The 19194-nt window shown below is 46.5% G+C and overlaps 1 protein-coding gene across 2 annotated transcripts; it reads right to left on the bottom strand.

Annotated features, from left to right (window-relative positions):
- Positions 1–184: 184 nt before the first annotated feature.
- On the bottom strand, positions 185–13428 carry UBL7 (ubiquitin like 7). 2 transcript variants are annotated; one of them, XM_047074816.1, is made up of 11 exons: positions 13341–13428; positions 11543–11755; positions 10612–10743; positions 7464–7546; positions 6324–6408; positions 5740–5797; positions 4526–4659; positions 4217–4266; positions 3808–3975; positions 3116–3238; positions 185–433 (listed from the first exon to the last, which is right to left on the bottom strand). In XM_047074816.1, exons 1-11 carry the CDS (start codon positions 13426–13428, stop codon positions 296–298), a joined length of 1272 nt encoding a protein of 423 aa, XP_046930772.1. In that variant the 3' UTR covers positions 185–295. The 2 variants fall into 2 exon arrangements, with proteins under 2 accessions (XP_046930772.1, XP_046930773.1); XM_047074817.1 differs by having other exon boundaries at positions 10612–10731; positions 13341–13411.
- Positions 13429–19194: the final 5766 nt, after the last annotated feature.

Below are 19194 nucleotides of genomic sequence, written 5' to 3'. Positions count from 1 at the left end.
AAAAAAGAGAATGTGGGCATCACACAGCATCCCGTGATGTGGGTCTAAAATTCTCCACCCAGGGCTCAGAAGCAGGGGCAGGCCACAATCCCTGATCCCACGGCGCCAAGACCCACACACCACGCTTGCCCCATTGCCTCCACCAGCTCAGATCAGCCAGAACGGCCAAGCAATGGACAAGGCGGAAGGTCGACCATCAGATGTATTGGGGAGAGGAGAGATGGGGCACCTTCAGGAGTGCCTCCCACGGGCAGCCGCCTTGGCAGTTTGCTGGGGGGTCAGGAGGAGCAGGAGTTCACGGGGCTCCTCCGGCAAAGATGAGCTCCAGGGCTGCTTGGATGTCGCCGCCAGTGGCCTGCAGGGCCCGCAGGCTCAGCTCATCGTCCTGGATGCCCATGTCGCGCAGCTGCTGCAGCTGGGGCTGCCACTGGCTCTGCAGAAAGACAGGACAAGCGGAAGCCATTAGCTGGGATCCTCAGTAGACTTGCCGGGGTCTGCTCTCTCAGGGGGAGGGACGAAGGTCGGTTCCTAAGGCAAAGTCGCTGATGTGAAGTTCCGCAGAACACAGGGCTTCTAGGAAGACTACCAGAGGGCCTTGAGAGTTTAGAGAACAAACGAGAAGTTTTCCCAATTAAAAAAGGAAAAATTTAACATAAGGATCAAAAAAGAAGGCACAGATTACTCACTATCTAAATTTTAAAAAATTAAATTACTTTCTTTCTCCTGCTCTATGTATAGACAGACAGACACATACACACAGATGGGGGGAGGGGGTACATTTTTAAATTAGTTTTGTTTTTGAGTGTGATGCATAGTGAAAAGTTTCCCTCTATCCACTCCCATACCCACCCCAGAGAACCTATTTTACTTATCTTTGAGAAAATACAAATATATATTCCCGTAGCTACTCTTTTCTTAGACCCTGTTCTACTCTCAGCACCTGCCTTTTTTCCAACATAATTAACGTAGCCTGATGATCTCTCTTTGCCACCAGAGAGCTTTTTAATAACTGTACAATATTCCAACTCATACGTGTCTTGAAATGTACCATAACTGAGCTGTTCCCAACCCTTCGCCACTACAAACGATGCCAAGGTGACGGCCTCTGTACAAATGTCGTTTTCTACATGCACACACGTAACTCCAGGAGAAATTCCAAGAAAAGGGGCTGGAAGGAATCATGGCATTAATCAGCACTTCCTTTCCACGAAGAGCCTGTTCCTGTCCTTTGCCCATTTTTCTATGGAGTTGTTGGTCCTAAATTACTAGAATTCTACACACCAGGGAAGTTTTGCCTGGTATGTGTTACAGACTTTTTCCCTGTTTGTTCTTGGCCTTTGGTCTTTGCTTCTGGTTTGGTGTGGTTTCCTATGCAGAAATCTTCACTTTTACAAACTCAGAATGTATTACTCTTTATGTAATGGCTCCTGGATTTTGACTCTCAGCTACAAAAGGCCCTCTCCACTATAAGGGTTTAAAGAAATTAACCCACATTTTCTTTCTTTCTTTTTTTTTAAATCTTTTTTTTTTTTTTTAAGTTTTTTTAATGTTTATTTTTGACAGAGAGAGAGAGGGAGAGACAGAGCATGAGCAGGGGAGGGGCAGAGACAGAGAGGGAGACACAGAATCCGAAGCAGGCTCCAGGCTCTGAGCTGTCAGCACAGAGCCCAACGCAGGGCTTGAACTCACGAGCTGTGAGATCATGACCTGAGCCAAAGACGGATGCTCAACCGACTGAACCACCCAGGCGCCCCCCACATTTTCTTTTAGTACTTTCAAAGCTTTATCAATATCTCTACTTCATGCAGGAGGAAGTGCACAACTTAGGGAAGACAATGTGCTCACTCGTGGGAAGAAGGCAGTGGGGATGAAATGCAAATTCAGAGAGATGGGCAGGCAGTGAGGTGTGGAGGGTCTTTCAAAAACCACACAAACCAACTTGGTTGGTCAGGTGGAGCCAGTGAAAGCTCGAGCTGGAGAGCAGAGTGAACAGGCATCTAGCTGGGGAAGATGAAGGAATGGAAAAGACAAGCTGTCCACGGACCCTGCTCCTATTCCCCTCACTGTCCACTGGGACCACACAGGTTTAGAGGAAACCACGGGAGCTTGAACCCTGTCTTTCCCACTTGATGGCTATATGACCCTGGACCAATTCCAGAAATGACATTCACCCCCAGGCTCAGGAAACAGAGTGGAAACAGAGTGAAGGAAACAAAGGAAACAAAGTGTTTGGAAACAGAGTGAAGGAAACAAAGCAAAGGAAACAGAGTGAAGCAGACAGCTCATGCACAGAGACATGCAATAAAATGTTGGCTCCTACGGTCTTCCACTTAGTTGCTCGAGTGACGTTTCCATGAAGCACAGCAGCCATGGTGTCATTCCCTGCTGAAACCTTCCTTGGCTCCCTGGTGACTACAGGATCAAGTCTGGTCTCCTTCCTCAAACACTCAGGGCTGTCACACTCAGGGTCCTGCTCCCCTGTTCTCTGGCTCCGTCTGAGGATCTTCTCCATGAGGACACTGCCTTCTGGCCTTGCAGGCTCGGGGATGTCACATGTACCTCCACACATTTGCTCCAACAGGTGGCTGCCTCTACCTGGACACCATCTTCCCAAATACCCCTTTCCTGTCTGGCTAACCTCTAACCAATTCTTTGATAATCAGTTCAAACGCTCCTTCCTCAGAAAAGTTCTGCCTGACCCAGGCCCTCACTTGAAGCCTGGGCCGGGCTTCTCGCTCTACTGCTCCCTTTTCAATCTCCTGGTACCCCTCCACAGCAGAGATGATGATGGCTCACCTCTGCCCCAGGAGCTGGACCCAGATCCGGTATTTCAGTACTCAACACTCAGTCAATGCTCACGGGATGAATGAATGACTCTTTGACTAAAACGGCCATTAAGTGTCCCAGCCACACAGTCAGTGGAGTCAGGCCAGGGCCACAGGGTGCAGGAGGGGAAGCCACAGGGAAAACTGCCCTTGCTGGGAGCATCCTCTCCTGTCACACTGCCAGGCACCAGCTGTTCCTAGAGCGAAGAAGGCCCTCTAGAGAGCAGAAAGAAGCTCCATATTCAAAGTAACCAGGCAGCCGCATGGATACCGGAGTGGGGAAAACTGACCTGAAGGCTGGGCTGCCCAGAGGCCTGCAGAGCGTGCTGTAGGGCTTGGCTGAAGAGATCGTTGGTGATGGGTGTCCCTGACTGGACACCAGAAGACATTGGTGAGGTCCCTGAGGAATGGCCCTAGAGACAAATCAGTGGTTAGTGCCACCCTCAGAGACACCTCTATCTTCCAGTACATACATGAGACCGTCACGGCACCCCATCGTGGGTCCCTGGGGTACCCAACTACTGCCTCCCAATAGACACCTACGTGGGACAACCACACAGGGGTGCCTAAAAGCTCGCTGAGGCCAGAAAAGATTCCATCCTCTTCTGCCCAGGGAAATGGAACTGAGCCTCTGACCTAGCCTAGGACCGCAGCATTGGGAGAGATGGCCTTGGCAGCTAGAGTGACCATTACCAGGAATGCTTAAGCCGGTGACGGCTGAGACCTGTCAAGGATGAGGAAGGGCACACTACGCGAGGGGAGGTTCTGAACGATGAGGGGAGGAATTCTGGACTGTACTGCACCCCGGATGCTAAGCCCTAAAGGCAAGTCAGGGAGAGGGTGACCGGGCTGCAGTGAGAACCCCACCAGGGTTCCAGGAAGACTTCAGTTCAAACCAGATCTAACACCAGGGTCAGCAAAGGTAAACCCACTGTACTGCTGGGGAGCTTCTCCCCTGGGGGCCCGGCCCCCATCTTCATACCTGGGTGCCAGGAGTCGGCGTGTGAGAGCTGCTCTCCGGAGTGCTGGCCAGGGCCAGGGCAGTGGCCAGCTCGCTCTGGGTAATGGGCCGGGGGCCAGCAGCTCCACTGTACCCCAGGGAGGCTGGGCGGGAGCTGGGTGTGCTGCTAGAAGGCGTGGACCTGGAGGTCTGGAGAAGGGAGGTGCCCAGGATCAGGGAAGTGGCACTGAGACATTCCCAGATGAACCCCGCCCCCGCGACAGGAACAGAAGGAGCCTCCCCAAGCTGCCAGGTTCAGAAAGGAATAGTATGACATAGATTGGCCACCAGAGGGGTTAAGACCACCCCCCGGCTTGGGTGTGCCAAGTCCCAGGGAGAGGCGCATCCCTGGCACCATCTCCTCTAAATGGCAAGCAGCCAGGCCACTTACTGGGTGAAAGTCGTCCTCATCGTCAGAGAGCCCTTCAAACAGGAAGCCACCTGGAGGAGGGAGAACAGATTTCGGGAGGAAGAACAGAAAGGCACAGGCGTAGCTCCAGAATCTCAGTTCAGATACTCTCCAAATTCACATTTTCATCTCTCCCCTTGGAAAATTACAGGACAGATGCACTCCCTGACTCAAACCGAGAGTTCCCGAGGAACGCCCTCTGCCAGCGCTATACATAGCTGCTGAGTAAAGCAAATCCCTGGGCCACTGCCAGCTCCCGAGGGGGCCTACGTTACGCTTTCTGGGGCCTACCTGGCATGTCCCGGTACGAGATGGAGGGCATGCTCCTCGAAGAGGAGTCAGCTCCTGGCAGTGGGGTGCTACCCGCCACCGAGTGCAGAACCAGGACGATGGCATTGACCAGGGCTGGGTGAGCAGGCACCAACCTGGGACAGAGGCAGGAAGAAACACAAGGGTGACTAAGAAGGAAAGAGACCCTTCAGCATGCCAGCAGTTCTGGGTGCCCCTCAAAACAGCTGCATTCCCTTGCCTGACTTTAAATTCCTTGGCACCTCCCACCGGTTGGCTCTGTTCTCCTGCCCTGCCCTCAGCAGCAATGGCAAGGCCGCCAGTCCTAGGGTCCACTGCCAATGCTTTACCTTCCCTTCTGGCAAGGCATGATAGGACATGCACAGCCAAGGCGGCTCAGGGGTCTCTCTCTAGTCTCATCTCCATCACTACTTTCCTGGATGACCTCTGTCAGGTGCCTTCTCTTCCCAGGGTGGAGCTGTTTTCTTCACTTGCAAAATAAGGTCTATAACCTGTACTGTCCCTTCTAGTTCTAAAATTCTAGGGATCAATGCTCCTGCATCTTTCCCCATCTTAAAATATTTTAAAGGCTCAGGGCACCTGGGTGGCTCCGTTGGTTAAGCATCCGACTTCGGCTCAGGTCATGATCTCGTGGATCGTGAGTTCAAGCCCTGCATCAGGCTCTCTACTGTCAGCATGGGGCCCGCTTTGGATCCTCTGCCTCCCTCTCTCTTTGCCCCTCCCCTGCTTGTGCATGTGTGTGTTTGCTCTCTCACTCTCTCCTCTCTCTCAAAAAAAAAGTATATATATATGTGTGTGTGTGTATATATATATATACATACATATATATACTTTTATATATATATTTACATTTATATATATTTTTACATATATATATATATATATATATATATATATATATATATATATATTTTAAAGGCTCTCCAATGTCTACCGAATAAGCACTGAACTGAGCCCGGCTGCAAAGCCACCTCCCTCAGAACCCTGCTTCAACTCCGCATCTCCACGTGTCCTGTCCCTGGGCTTGGTCGGTCTACTGGGAGCCCCTGCTCTTTCTCACCTGCTGACATACTTAACAGGTAGACTTTGGGAGAGATGGGGTTGGGCTCTAAGAGCAGAATCTGGGGTGACGATTAGGTTTCTGGCCCAACCATGAGGAGACACAGGGTACCCTTTAATAAGATGGGTAGACTTACGTATCAAGCATGCTGGGATCAGCGAAGACAGAGAAGAGGTCCTTGTCCTGGAGAACACCTGAAGGAGAACAGGGCTCACCTCAGAGACTCTTCCTAGTCTAGGAGGGTATGAAGAGGCTTTAGGCCTCAGAGCAACCAGTTCAACAGGGACACAGGACCACAGAGCAGCTCTCATGAGAAGGGGAGGAAACAAAACACCAAGAAGCACAACCCAAGTGTTCTCCACCGTGTTCCCCACTCATCACCTCCCTCTGCACTTAGGTCACATGCTGCATACCGACACATCAGCCTCTCTTCCCCATATGTCTGGGTTCCTCCCTTGGCCACCAAAGTGTGTAGGAAGTCTTCCCTCCTGGGGGCAAAATGCTGCCCCCATCTGGCAACCTACCATCTCATTTATGATGTTAGCTAGGCCATGATTTCTCAGCAGCACTGACCGCTCTTGGAGGGCTGGGTGTATGTAACACATCTTGGTTACCTCTCGCCCCAACAAGACCAGTGGTTCTTCACAAGATGTTAATTGCCTCTCCCTGTTTCTCCTTCTCCAACAACTCCTGTTTCCTCAGGCTCAGTCCTGCACTTACCGAGGGCAATGGGGTCACTGCTGAGACCTGGGGTGGCCACAATGATCTGATCCAGAGATTCCTTATTGCTGAGCATCTTAAAGACCTGCAGGAGAAATGGGGGTGGGGGCAGGGGCGCTGAGCACTCAACCAGCTCAATCCACTCAGCAAACACCTGCACGCTGCTGAAGTGCTTCCTCCCTCTGTGTGCTTGCATGCACATCACCACAGTGGAACAATAGCCCCAGGAAACACATGAACTTTTTTCTCTAAGATTGTAGCTTACTGGGGCGCCTGGGTGGCGCAGTCGGTTAAGCGTCCGACTTCAGCCAGGTCACGATCTCGCGGTCCGTGAGTTCGAGCCCCGCGTCAGGCTCTGGGCTGATGGCTCAGAGCCTGGAGCCTGTTTCTGATTCTGTGTCTCCCTCTCTCTCTGCCCCTCCCCCGTTCATGCTCTGTCTCTCTCTGTCCCAAAAATAAAATAAACGTTGAAAAAAAAAAAAAATTAAAAAAAAAAAAAAGATTGTAGCTTACTGGAGGGGAAACAAACAATTTTTAAAGAAAGCAAGACCACGGTAAACCTTCAATCTCTAATCCTGTCCCTCATCTGTAGTTCTAATGCTTCCAAAATAAAAGCTCTCTTTGTAAGCCCAATGGCAAACGTTCTTCTAGGTCCCAAAAGCCCTTTTCAATCTCTGTAAAATTATCACTTCATATGCATATATGTCGGGAAGTTTGCAGCTCTATTAACTCTGCTTATCAACTCTCCTACAGAAAGACATCAGCACATTTGCCCAGTGAGGAAATCCAGGTAAGGAGCAGTGGGCAGGCAGTTCAGCAAAAGTCAAAGAATGACGCCCGGCAGAAACAGCATGTGGATCCATTGGCTGTAACTATATTCATTCCGTGAGGCCAATCCAATATCAGGAGAGGTAGTATCATTCTCACGAGAGGAAATCAACAAGACCTAGCTGAGAGAGCCTGTTTGGGGGATGATAGGGCTCTACTGAGACCCACAGACACGACAAAAACTCCCCAAGGAACTCTTAGTAGCCATGGTAACAGGCTTCCAGCTCCCACTCGACACCACTCACCAGCGTTCACACCCTCTCCTGCCATCCTGGCAAGAGTCTGGGGCAAGGGGCCTCGGCACACACTCACCGCCTCCCTGTAGGAGGAGCTGCTGTGCAGGGCAGTGTGCAGCACCCGGAACTCCCTCAGGGCAGCCACTCTGTCCACAGGCTCTGGGGACAAGACACTCAGTTACCTACAACCCGGCCCTGTCCCTGCGGCAGATGCAGAGCATCATCCAGCATGTTCCCTCAGCACCCCACAAAGAACATGAGTGCCCATTCAGAAAAACCCACTGATGCCACCACAGATGGGAGAACCACACCCTCTTTGGAGCAGCTCCAGTACACAAGGCAAACAAATTCAAGTTCAGGTGGCAGTGGTGGATCTCAGCACCTGAAAGAGACCGCTCCGATCAATATCCCACTGCGGGAGTTCTAGACTTGTTACATTTGAAAAGGAGGAATGTATAGCCAACTCTGTAGACTTTTAGACAGCGATTTAAAATAAGAACCAAAAGCCATCTGAACAATATGGAGCAATGCTGACACAATATGTTAAGAGAAAGAAATAGAACACGAAGTTGTACATATGTTCTCTAGTAAAACTCCGTAAAATGTGTCATTGTGCACGTGGTCCAAGGCTGGAAGGGGACAAAGGGGAGAAGAGAACTTAGGGAGGGTGGCAGGATCAAGGCTAATTGTTTTCTCTGTCATATTTTCTTTTAGGCTTCTATATTATTTTTAATCTTAAAATATACATATATATATATATATATATATATATATGAACCAAGAAAAAACACTGTACCCCTTAACCTTGTTATCACCTACGCCCAACAGCAAGCGTTTCACTGGGACTCAAAGCTCCTTCCTGATCTTTGGACACTATGATTTGTATATATGGGAAAGTTTAGCCATTGGCTTAGTTTTAATTGGTAAAGCAGATGTTTTCTAGGAGAAGGTATTCTAAGCTTCAGTGAGACTGTGTGCAAAATCATGGGAGAATAAAAGAATGAGGTGCTTTGATGGAATCCCAAGTCATTTTTTTTTTGTAGCCAGGGCTCACGGTACACGTCCCTGCTCAAACAGCAGGCTAAGTAAGATCCTGAAGAGATCCGTAACCTGCCACAGAGAACCATCAAAGGGATCCAGGTGGGAAGGGAGGGACTGACAGGTTCTCCTCCTACAGGCGCTAATCTAGTGGGAGACCCAGAAATGTGCTTCCTTTTATAAGAGTACTCAAAAATAAAATATCCAAAATGCCACCGCGAAACCGTTTCTTTTCAGATCTAAGTTTATTTTCACCCCACAATAAAACATGCACGTGTTTCAAAGATAAAACTCCAGGCCAAAGGGAGGAGGAAAAGGACTCTTAATATCTGAATCCAGTCATCAGCTAAGAGCTGTGGTTGTCTCTGTAACATCTCTGAGCTAATCTCTACCTCACTCTTTGGAAGTGGGAAGCAGCCAGCCCAGTGGAAAGAGTGTGGGCTCTAGAGCCAGGAAAACCTGATTCACATCCCAGCTCTTGCATTAATTTTCTAAGTAGGTGACCTTGAATAAATACCTTTGCTAACTTTCCTTTTCTTCATCTATCAAATGCTAATGCTGTTACCTGGCCTGCAGGTCTAATGATTAAATGGGATATCAAAGAGAAACAATCTGGCTTGAAGAAGCAACAAATGTTACTTTCCTTCTGTCAGTGCCCTCCAGCCAAAGACGAGAGGGGCACACCTGCAGTGGACCAAGTTGGGCTCACTGCTCTGTACAAAAGGAAGGATGCACACCACGAGAATTGGGGGTATCGCCATACGATGATGTTACAGAAGATTTATAGGATTTGGGATTCGGCTGGGGGATCGGGGATGGGGGGGCGGTTTCAAGAAGTAGGGTTTTGTTCTGGATTGAACGCTGTCAGGAAGTGGAGGTGATTTTATGATTGGATAGCTAATAATCCTTAGCTAGAGGAAAGAAAACTAGAGCGAGGCCAACGCTGTAACTGGTAAAGAAGCAACAGCCGCTCATAATAGCCAGGATGGAGGGATATTTGGTCACTTCTGTGTTGTGAACAACGCTCAGGGCTTTGTCTCTGTTCAGAAATGGGAGGGATCTTATTTTTGTCTTGATCCATTATAGTCTCAGAGTGAGTGGCCTTACAGGTGTTGGCGATCTGTTGAAATTGTTCATGTGTCAAGGCCTAGCCAAGGGCCAGGCCAACCCTTGAATGTCAGAGACTGCCTTTCTCTTTCTCACCTCCCGTCAGTGGCCAAGAGATCTTTTTGTCCTTGATGTTTAGAATTGAAAAGAGGGAATATTTCAGACTGATAACCAATCACAGCAGTCATGAACATTTCAAAAATATGTCAGATGGGCAGTTTAACAAACCTCTTTTACATAGCTTAGCTTTATCCCTGGGGACACTTTTAAAACACAGATGTAAAACTGAAATTATGAATGCCAAGCAGCACCTTTTATTAATAAATCAAAAGGGCATTCGAGGTTTTGTGAGTGTTCTCCAAGAGCTACTTTAGTACTGTTCAAATATTTTCAAGCTTCAGGAAAATAAACTACCAGTACAGCAGAAGTGAGCTGTCCAGGGCCACTTGTGGGAAGATTTGCTACAGCATTAGGAGAGCACAGGGAGTTTTAGCTTTTTCCTAGTAAGAACAACAACAACAAAGAGATCCAAAGTTCACTGAGAAATAAACCATTAATCTAAACAAGTTTAAAGAGACACACGCTCCCTACCCCCACTAGAATACAATGGGTAATGAACTTAAAATGGAGAGAAACAAGTCCCCTTCTGTTAGTGGTGTTGGCAGCAAGTAGATCAAAACTGTACTCTATTGGGGCGCCTGGGCGGCTCAGTCAGTTAAGCGTCTGACTTCGGCTCAGGTCATGATCTCCCAATCCGTGGGTTTGAGCCCCGTGTCGGGCTCTGTGCTGACAGCTCCGAGTCTGGACCCTGCTTTGGATTCTGTCTCCCTCTCTCTCTGCCCCTCCCCTGCTCGTGCTCTGTCTCTCTCTCTCTCGAAAATAAAGAAACATTAAAAAAAAAAAAATCAAAACTGCACTCTATTACCAATGGGACTAATCCACTATGTAATAATAGATATCCTCCATCACTATCTCAGTAACTCACTTCTTTGTTCCACCCAGGCCAGGCCTCAAGAGCACACAGACCCTTTCGGTGTAGACATTACAGAAACTCTGCTTGTCTAAGGGCCCTTACTCACCTGGTTTCTGATCAGGCTCGGGCCAGGACTTGCGCAGAACATGGACTGTGGACCCAGGTTGGATGCCGTAGAAGTCAAGGGTCTGGTCATCTTTAAGTTTCCGACCACAGTAGATCAGATCTAAAAAGAGAACTGTCCATTTATATTATATTCTTCAAAACAGTGTAGATAGTTTCTGTCCCTAAGAAACTTATCTTGATCGGATAGCTGGAGAAGGATACGTGCTTTAAAAAGTACTCTTTATTAATAAATACATTTTAGTAACAAATTATTAGCAAGTACAAACTCATAAAATACAGCATCTATGTGCAGGTAGGCTCTAGAGCTTAACATCATGCTGACTGATATTTAAATGAATGGGAAAATGCAACAACAAAAAAGGATGAACCCAGTGTTTTTATGACTAAGAACATACTTTTTGCCAGTTGGACACCTCAGCTATTATAAATTACGTTTATGATATAATTTAACATTATATTTAAATTCCCTCTTCCTCCACCTAGAATACCCTTACCATCTTCCTTTCCTTTATTTACTGCCTTCCCTCTAACCAACCAAGCAAGCAAAAACACAAATCCTTCTAATTATCCTTTAAAACCCATCTCAAATGCCATATACTAGGGGCCTCCCCCAACAAGCTGCTCCTTCCCTAGCATACCCCAAATTCTTGCTCTTTCAGGGAAAGAATTTAACAATGTCATGGTTAAGGAGCTCTGTGATAAAGGAACTCAGTATAATGCGCAACTGAAATGGCAACCAATAGTTTTATTTCATGGTTTGTGTTTCTATTCACCCAACTACCATTAACTTCCCTGGACCATTAACATTATGAGGCAACAAATCCCAAACTCTTAATTTACCCTTGTAATTCCCGAAGTATCCTCCCCCGAAAGAGAGCAGAGCAGCAGCCCAACCCGTTTCAGAGACTCACCAATCAGCTCAGGGTCTGGAACAGACTCCTGGAGTTTTCCAGCTATGAGTTGCTTCAGAAATGAAATACTATAGCCCCCCAGTGAGTATTCACCCAGCTCTGACTCCGGCAACTGAAGAACAGACTTTGGGGCAAGTGGCTGGTCGGCCAGCTTCACCGCCAGATGCCAATCTGAGAGAGACATCCTCTCTCTTTCGCGCTCTCTCTTTCTCCCTGTAAAGGAACAGAGCCTTAGTGGTTAAAGGGCAGACTGCCACCCTACGCCACCCCCACCCCACCAAGGGGCTGAATGAAAGATAATTCATTGTGACACTGTTGGAAAAACACAGGGTGCAACATCAGGAAGCCAGAACTAGAATCTGGGGTCCTTTCTATACCCATCCTATGATAAACAGCAAAAAAACTTCAGCTCGCTAGGCCTCGGTTTCTTTATCTTTAAAGTGGACATAAAAATGGAATGTCGTGAGGTTCAAATGAGATCATCCAACCCCCTCCCTTACATACACTCCTTATTTCCAATTTTCTTCATCAACTCTTGCTTGAACTGCCATAGCTTTATAACAAGCCCCTGCCTCTTGCCTCTCTTCCTATCAAATATCCATGCTGCCACCCAACTCATCACTATTTTTTTTCAATTCAGTATAGCTAACAAACAGTGTTATATTATTTTCAGGTGTACAGTCTAGTGACTCAATAATTGTGTACATTACTCAGTGCTCATCATGCCAAATGTACTCAATCTCCATCACTATTTCACCCATCCCCCCCACCCACCTCTGTTCTGGTAACCATCTGTTTGTTCTCCATAGTTAATCATCACTTTAAAACACAGATCTTATCAAAACATTCCTCTGCTTAGGACTCCTCCAACGACTCCAAACCACTTCTGTGAATAAGTCTATAACTCCACAGCCTAGCTTATGACAACATTTGTTTTCTTTTATGTTTTGTTTTGTTTTATGACAACATTCTTTCTGTTCCCTCTGCCAGCCTTCCTCCCCAAGAGAGCCCTGCCCTGCCCTAACCTCCCCAGCACTTAAGTCCACCCCCAGGAAGCCTCCAGTCTTAACAAACGTCTCCCACTTTATATCTCTGTTCATCTGCTAACTCTGCATGTATAATTCCTCCTCCTCCCTCTGGCCTCTTAGCAAACTACCAAGATCAACTCAAATACAACCTTCTCTGTCCCCTCTCTCCTTCCTCTGTTGTTCCCACATACCCTCAGGGCAAAGGGTTACAAATATCTATATACTTGTCAAACCCCAGTCCCCAACGCGTTCCTGAAGGCCCCTGATAGCAAAGACTAGAATTTTTGCCTTTATTGTCCCAACGCTTGGCAGATGTGGGTCCCCATAAAATGAATCAGAAACTCTGAGAGTGGAAGAATCCTCCAAGGCAAGCCCTCGTTATAATCATTATTGCTTCCAAAGAGGCCTCTAGTAGGGAAGCTAAAAAAAAAAAAAAAAAGGCCGTGTGGCTTTGAAGCTGCACAGCAGACCCCAAGGCATCCTCAAGGTACCGATCTCCAGCTTTATAAGAAGGAAGGAAATAAATAGGTCTTTTTATATACCATATCATTTTATCCTCACAACTGTTCCTTGAGGCAGGCATTACCAACTAAACATTAAAGACAAGGGAACCGTGACTCAGAAAGGTGAAGTCACCGGCCCAAGGTTACAGACAGCTAATGGTGGGGCAGGAGCACTATCTCTTAGGTGACGACCCCACCATTCCCACGGAACCAGCTAACTAATGGACACATGTCGAGCCCGCGCGACCCAGGGCCCAGAGCCCTCACCCGTCCCGCGGAAGGAACCCGGCCGCAGAGCCGCCGGTGTAAACACACTCCGGTCCTCTCGCCGGAAACCGGAAACCCTGCGCTGCATTCTGGGAATTGCAGTTTCTGCTTGCGGCCCCGTCCCTTCTAAATCCCCTGCCTGCTGGTGGCGCTAATTGCAAAGCTTCCGGTTCTGGGGTGGGCGTGGCTTCCGAGCCCCTTGAAATTTCCCGCGCGGGGCACCTCTGCGGCTTTCGCGGGTGAAAGACCTGGTGCCTGTCTGCGTTCCAGGGCGCGAGTTGCGGGAGGTGGGCCTGGCGCCGTCCCCAGAAGCATGCAGAGTCCTCCGGCAGTGCTGGGTTGTTACTGCGCCGCCAGAGGGAAGGCCCCTCCCGGATCCCCTCCTGCTCCGACGCTCGCCACCCGCCTTCCCTAGCGGCCTCTCCAGACACACCCAGTGGTACCTTGCGGCCCTCCCCTGGAAAACCGAGGGCTCTCGGATGAAGGCATCCTCTTTTGCGCTTCTTGTAGCCAGTCTACCAATGAGGCAAAAGCAGGAACGGAAGGACGACTCCCTCTAAACGTGGGTCCGCTGTTAAGTCGGAATCCTTGCTTCACCATGCAGTGGTGAGGTTTATATAACAGTCATTCATAGAATCAATTTGGAGAGGGGAATTTCCACTGAACTGTAATAGAGAAACTGCGTATTTTAAATGCATGGTTAGAATTGGTTTGCGTTTGCACAGAAATTAGAATTAGCGCTAAAATGTTGAAGAAGGTTACTTTTTTTTTTTTAAATCTTAGAGCGAGAGGGGCGCCTGGGTGGCGCAGTCGGTTAGGCGTCCGACTTCAGCCAGGTCACGATCTCGCGGTCCGTGAGTTCGAGCCCCGCGTCAGGCTCTGGGCTGATGGCTCAGAGCCTGGAGCCTGTTTCCGATTCTGTGTCTCCCTCTCTCTCTGCCCCTCCCCCGTTCATGCTCTGTCTCTCTCTGTCCCAAAAATAAATAAAAAAAAAACGTTGAAAAAAAAAATTTAACAAATCTTAGAGCGAGAGTGAGCAAGGGAAGGGAAGAGAATCGGAGCCCGAGGCAGGACTTGATCCTGTGACCCTGGGATCATGACCTGCGCTGAAATCAATAGTCGGGTGCTCAACCTGCTTAGCCACCCAGGTGCCCCAAGAGGGGCCACTTCTAATTGGATTCTATTCGAGAATTAATTCAAGGACTAAGGAAAGCAAAAGAACAGGCGAATATAAGTGAATGAGGTTGAACATAGCAGCTGAAGGCTGATCTGGTGTGCACAAACGTAGAAGTGTAATTCTAGAACATTCTAATGTAAGCCTGGAACTGGGGCAGCAACTGAGCGGGATAGCTTGTCTGAGGAGAGCAAACCACAGGGTCTGGAAGGGCCTAACATTGCACGCAGGGACCCCTCTGCTTTTCTGATATGTTATGTGGGAGATTTTCAGAAAGTCTGTCAGTCTGTTTTCAGGCTGAAGTCCACATTCCTTATGGCTGTTGCCCTACCCATCCTACCCATCTTTAGATATAACTCCTCAGAAATCCTGCCTAACTAGCCAGCTCTCTTTAGGCTCCTACCTCTCCTGTCTACTAAGGTATTTGTACCTGAACCACATATTTTAGTGTTTTACTAAGTTTTGTTCGATACTATGTTGTAACTGCCTGCAGAAGACAGGGACCCTGTCTTCATTTTGTTTTCCTCAAAGTGGAGCTGAATATACTAAGTGTTCAAGAATTTGTTTTGATTGATTTCATGATAATTTCCATAGAGAAATGAACAATGACTGTCTTACCCACACTTTATCTTCAGCAGTGGACCACGGCCTGGCACATAGTAGGTGATAACAAATAGATGCTGAATGAGTAATTCAGGCCAAAGCTATTTACCAAATGTGGTTGTCTTGCTGTGGCTTGTTCCTCCCAGTAAAGGAGATAATCTGCTCTGAGTTCTGAATCATCACAATGTTCAGAAACACTGTAGTGATAAATTATTTTAAAAAAAATTTTTTTAATGTTTATTCATTTTTGAGAGACAGAGACAGAGTGAGCAGGGGAGGGGCAGAGAAAGAGGGAGACATAGAATCGAAGGAGGCTCCAGGCTCTGAGCTGTCAGCACGGAGCCCGATGCAAGGCTCGAACTCACGAACTGTGAGATAGTGACCTGAGCCGAAGTCAGACGCTTAACCGACTGAGCCATCCAGGCACCCCTGTAATGATAAATTATTACATGAACAAATGAAGGAAGGAATAACCTAGGACCAAACAGGTTCTTTGGGAGCCCGTTTAGCAGGTAGATGCTGTGCTCAGAAGTAAGGGTCAGATTCTAGATAAAATTAGAAGCCTGGACACAAGATAAAGATGGAAGACCAGACATGTAGTAAAAAGGAAAGTGTCCTGACCCAGTCCTTCAGCCAACCCATATTTGAAGACATTGATACCCTCGCTAGTTTTCTCTGAGAAAGTGGTGGACGAGTGTTCATTAAGCCTTCAGGAAATTATTTGGCCCAAACGTTAACTATTGGAAAACAAATTATGAGTATGCACCTTTGCATTTTTTTAATTAATTAATTAATTTTTTAAGAGAGAGAGGGAGAGAGAATCTTAAGCCCCACACCTAGCACAGAGCCTGATGTGGGGATCATGACCTGAGCTGAAGTCAAGAGTCGGACACTTGACTGATTGAGCCACCCAGGCACCCCACATTTGCAATTTTTGTATTTATTTTGAGAGAGAAAGTGCGAGCCGGGGAGGGACAGAGGGAGAGAGAGAGAGAGAATCCCAAGCAGGCTCCATGCTTAACGTGGAGCCCCACATGGGGCTGCATTTTTAAAATAACTTTTCTGTTTATAATATTCATATGGGGATTTCTGGCAAGATAACAAATGAAATCATCTGTAAATACTCCCACTACAAATCAATGTGTAAAATAGTACACTTACTAAAAATCACATAGCTGTGATCACAGGAGAAGTGGGAAATCCTCAGACACCAGAAATGAAGGGGCAACTGGAAACAAGGCAATGAACTTGAAAGCTGATGAGCAGCTCTCCAAAGAGAGTGGTGGTCCTGGGAACCTTGCTTGGAGAGTTTTAACACCGAAAGACTGAGCCCCTCAGAGATAGAAACTGACACCACGGCGTGAAATTGAAACCTTTAAAAATTTTGCACCCTATGTCAAAGGGCAAACTAAAAAACGAAACAAAAAACCATGCATCAGCACTAAGAAAAGACAGGAAAAGTTCTCTCTGCTTGGCTCTGAGGGCAGGATAGTAAAAGACGAGCTGATGTGTGAAAGAATAGTCTTACCTTAGAATTTGAAACCCCAAGTCTATAATTTGTGCACGTTTATGGTCAGCCTTTCCCAGAAACATCCAAAATGGGTGGTAGGGTCTGCATTTTAACATACAGTAACAGTAGTATATGATGTCCAGTGAATATAAGATATATAGTATATAATGCCTCAGAAACTGAGGCACTATTAAGAGACTCAAGATTCTGGTGGCAAAGAGAAACTTTGTAGCTGGGTGGCTGACTTAAGTTGATGAGGCTGAGCTCTACTATTTAATGAGGAGGGGAAAGGCAAATAACATGTCATTTGAGTATCTACAACTAAAAAATTTTAATCTAGTTTATTCTTTTACAAAAAGTAGCAAAGTCCAGATCTATAGGAATAAAAAACATAAAGACTACAGAAATGGAGGCGCCTGGGTGGCTTAGTCGGTTGGGTGTCCAACTTTCGGCTCAGGTCATGATCTCGCAGGTCGTGAGTTGGAGCCCCACATTGGGCTCTGTGCTGACAGCTCAGAGCCTGGAGCCTGCTTCAGATTCTGTGTCTCCCTCTCTCTGCCCCTCTCCCACTCATGCTCTCTCTGTCTCTCTCTCTCTCTCTCTCTCTCTCTCTCAAAAGTAAGTAAACATTAAAAAAATTTTTTTAAAGACTACAGAAATGAAAATAAAATCAGGTTGCTCAAAGTGTTATCTTGATTAAGTATTACCTCAAGTTTTGTTAAGTCCACTTTATTTAGAAAGAATTTGTATACAATAAAACCTACCCTTAAAACAAATGGTCCTGGGGCTGTTGGTAAAGCCAATATAAATCCTCTTCAGAGCAACACTACCAAAACCCATGCCATCCAACAAGAAAGAAGAAAGCTAAACTGAAGATTTCACGCAAAGAATTAGCAGACATTCATGGAAATGAGCCATTGTAAGAAAGAGCAGAAGAACAAAAAAGAGTCACAACAACAAAAACTTCAGATATTAGGAAGTCAATTTTAGAAAGGGACATAAGAGGTGCTTGGGTGGCTCAGTTGGTTGACTGTCTGTTAGTTTTGGCTCAAGTCATGATCTCAGGGTCGTGGGATCAAGCCCCACGTCGAGTTTTGCACTAAGCACAGAGTCTGCTTGGGATTCTCTCTCTCTCTCTCTCTATCTCTCTCTCTCTCTCTCTCTCTCTCTCTCTTCCTCCCTCCCTCTGCCCCCTTCCCTGCTTGCTCTCTATTTTAAAAACTAAAAAGGGAAATAAAATAAGCAAGATAACCCACAGCTATATGGTCAACTAACTTCTGACAAAGCAGGAAAGAATTTCCGATGGAAAAAAGACAGTCTCTTCAACAAATAGTGTTGGGAAAACTGGGCAGCAACGTGCAGAAGAGTGAAACTGGACCACTTTCTTACACCATACACAAAAATAAATTCAAAACGGATGAAAGACCTAAATGTGAGACCGGAAACCATCAAAATCCTGGAGGAGAACACAGGCAGCAACCTCTTGGACCTCAGCCGTAGCAACTTTTTTGCTAGACTCATCATCAGAAGTAAACAAGCAAAAATGAACTGTTGAGACTTCAAGATAAAAAGCTTCTGCACAGCAAAGGAAACAACCAACAAAACTAAAGGTCAGCCTACAGAATGGGAGAAGATAATTGCAGATGACATATGAGATAAAAGGTGAGAATCCAAAATCTGTAAAGAACTTATCAAATTCAACACCCAAAAAACAAATAATCCATTTAAGAAATGGGCAGAGGACATAAAATAAGCAAGATAAAATTTATTAAAGACATTAAAGAAGATATCAAGGCTTTAAGAAAGAGTAAGACATGATGAAAAAAGAACAGACATATTTGAGAAGAACTTTGAGAAATAACTATTGTCACTGAAATTAATTCCTTGTCAAGAATGCGTATTGTGCAGGGTACCTCAGGGGCTCAGTCAGTTAAGCATTAGACTCATGATTTCAGCTCATAGTCTCAAGATTCATGAGCTCAAGCCCCAAGTTGGGCTCTGTGCTGACAGCATGGAGCCTCTGTGGGATTCTCTCTTCTTCCTCTCTCTCTCTGCCCCTGCTGTTCATTCTTGCTCTCTCTCAAAATAAATAAATAAACTTTAAAAAAGAATGTGCATTGCGAATATCCTTCCATTCGGTGGCTTGCTTTTTTACACACTTAAGGGTGTTTTTAAGAATTTTTTAAAAGTCCAATTTATGGGGGCTCCTGGGTGGCTCATTCAGTTAAGCATCTGACTCTAGGTTTCAGCTCAGGTAATGATCCCATTGTTTCATGAGTTCGAGCCCCACATAAGGCTCTGTGCTGACAATGCAAAGCCTTCTTGGGATTCTCTCTCGCCCTCTCTGCCCTTCCCCTGCTCACACTGTCTCTCCTCTCAAATATAAATAAATAAACTTAAAAAAATCTTTTTAAAAATCCAATTTATGGAATTTTATTTTGTTGGAGAGTGCTTTTTATGTCCCATTTAAGAAATCTTAGCCCTAATTTTGAAGCTATTTTATCTTCTGTAACTTTTATCTTTCATATTAAGTCTCTGATTAATTTTAAATTAGTTTTTAGGTGGGA

The sequence above is a fragment of the Lynx rufus genome, unplaced genomic scaffold (assembly GCF_022079265.1).
Source record: "Lynx rufus isolate CCGP_SWC_20201006 ecotype Redwood Valley unplaced genomic scaffold, mLynRuf1.p SCAF_13, whole genome shotgun sequence".
Lineage (NCBI taxonomy): Eukaryota > Metazoa > Chordata > Mammalia > Carnivora > Felidae > Lynx > Lynx rufus.
The sequence above is the reverse complement of the archived record's forward strand: the minus strand, read 5'-3'. Positions and strand labels throughout refer to the sequence as shown.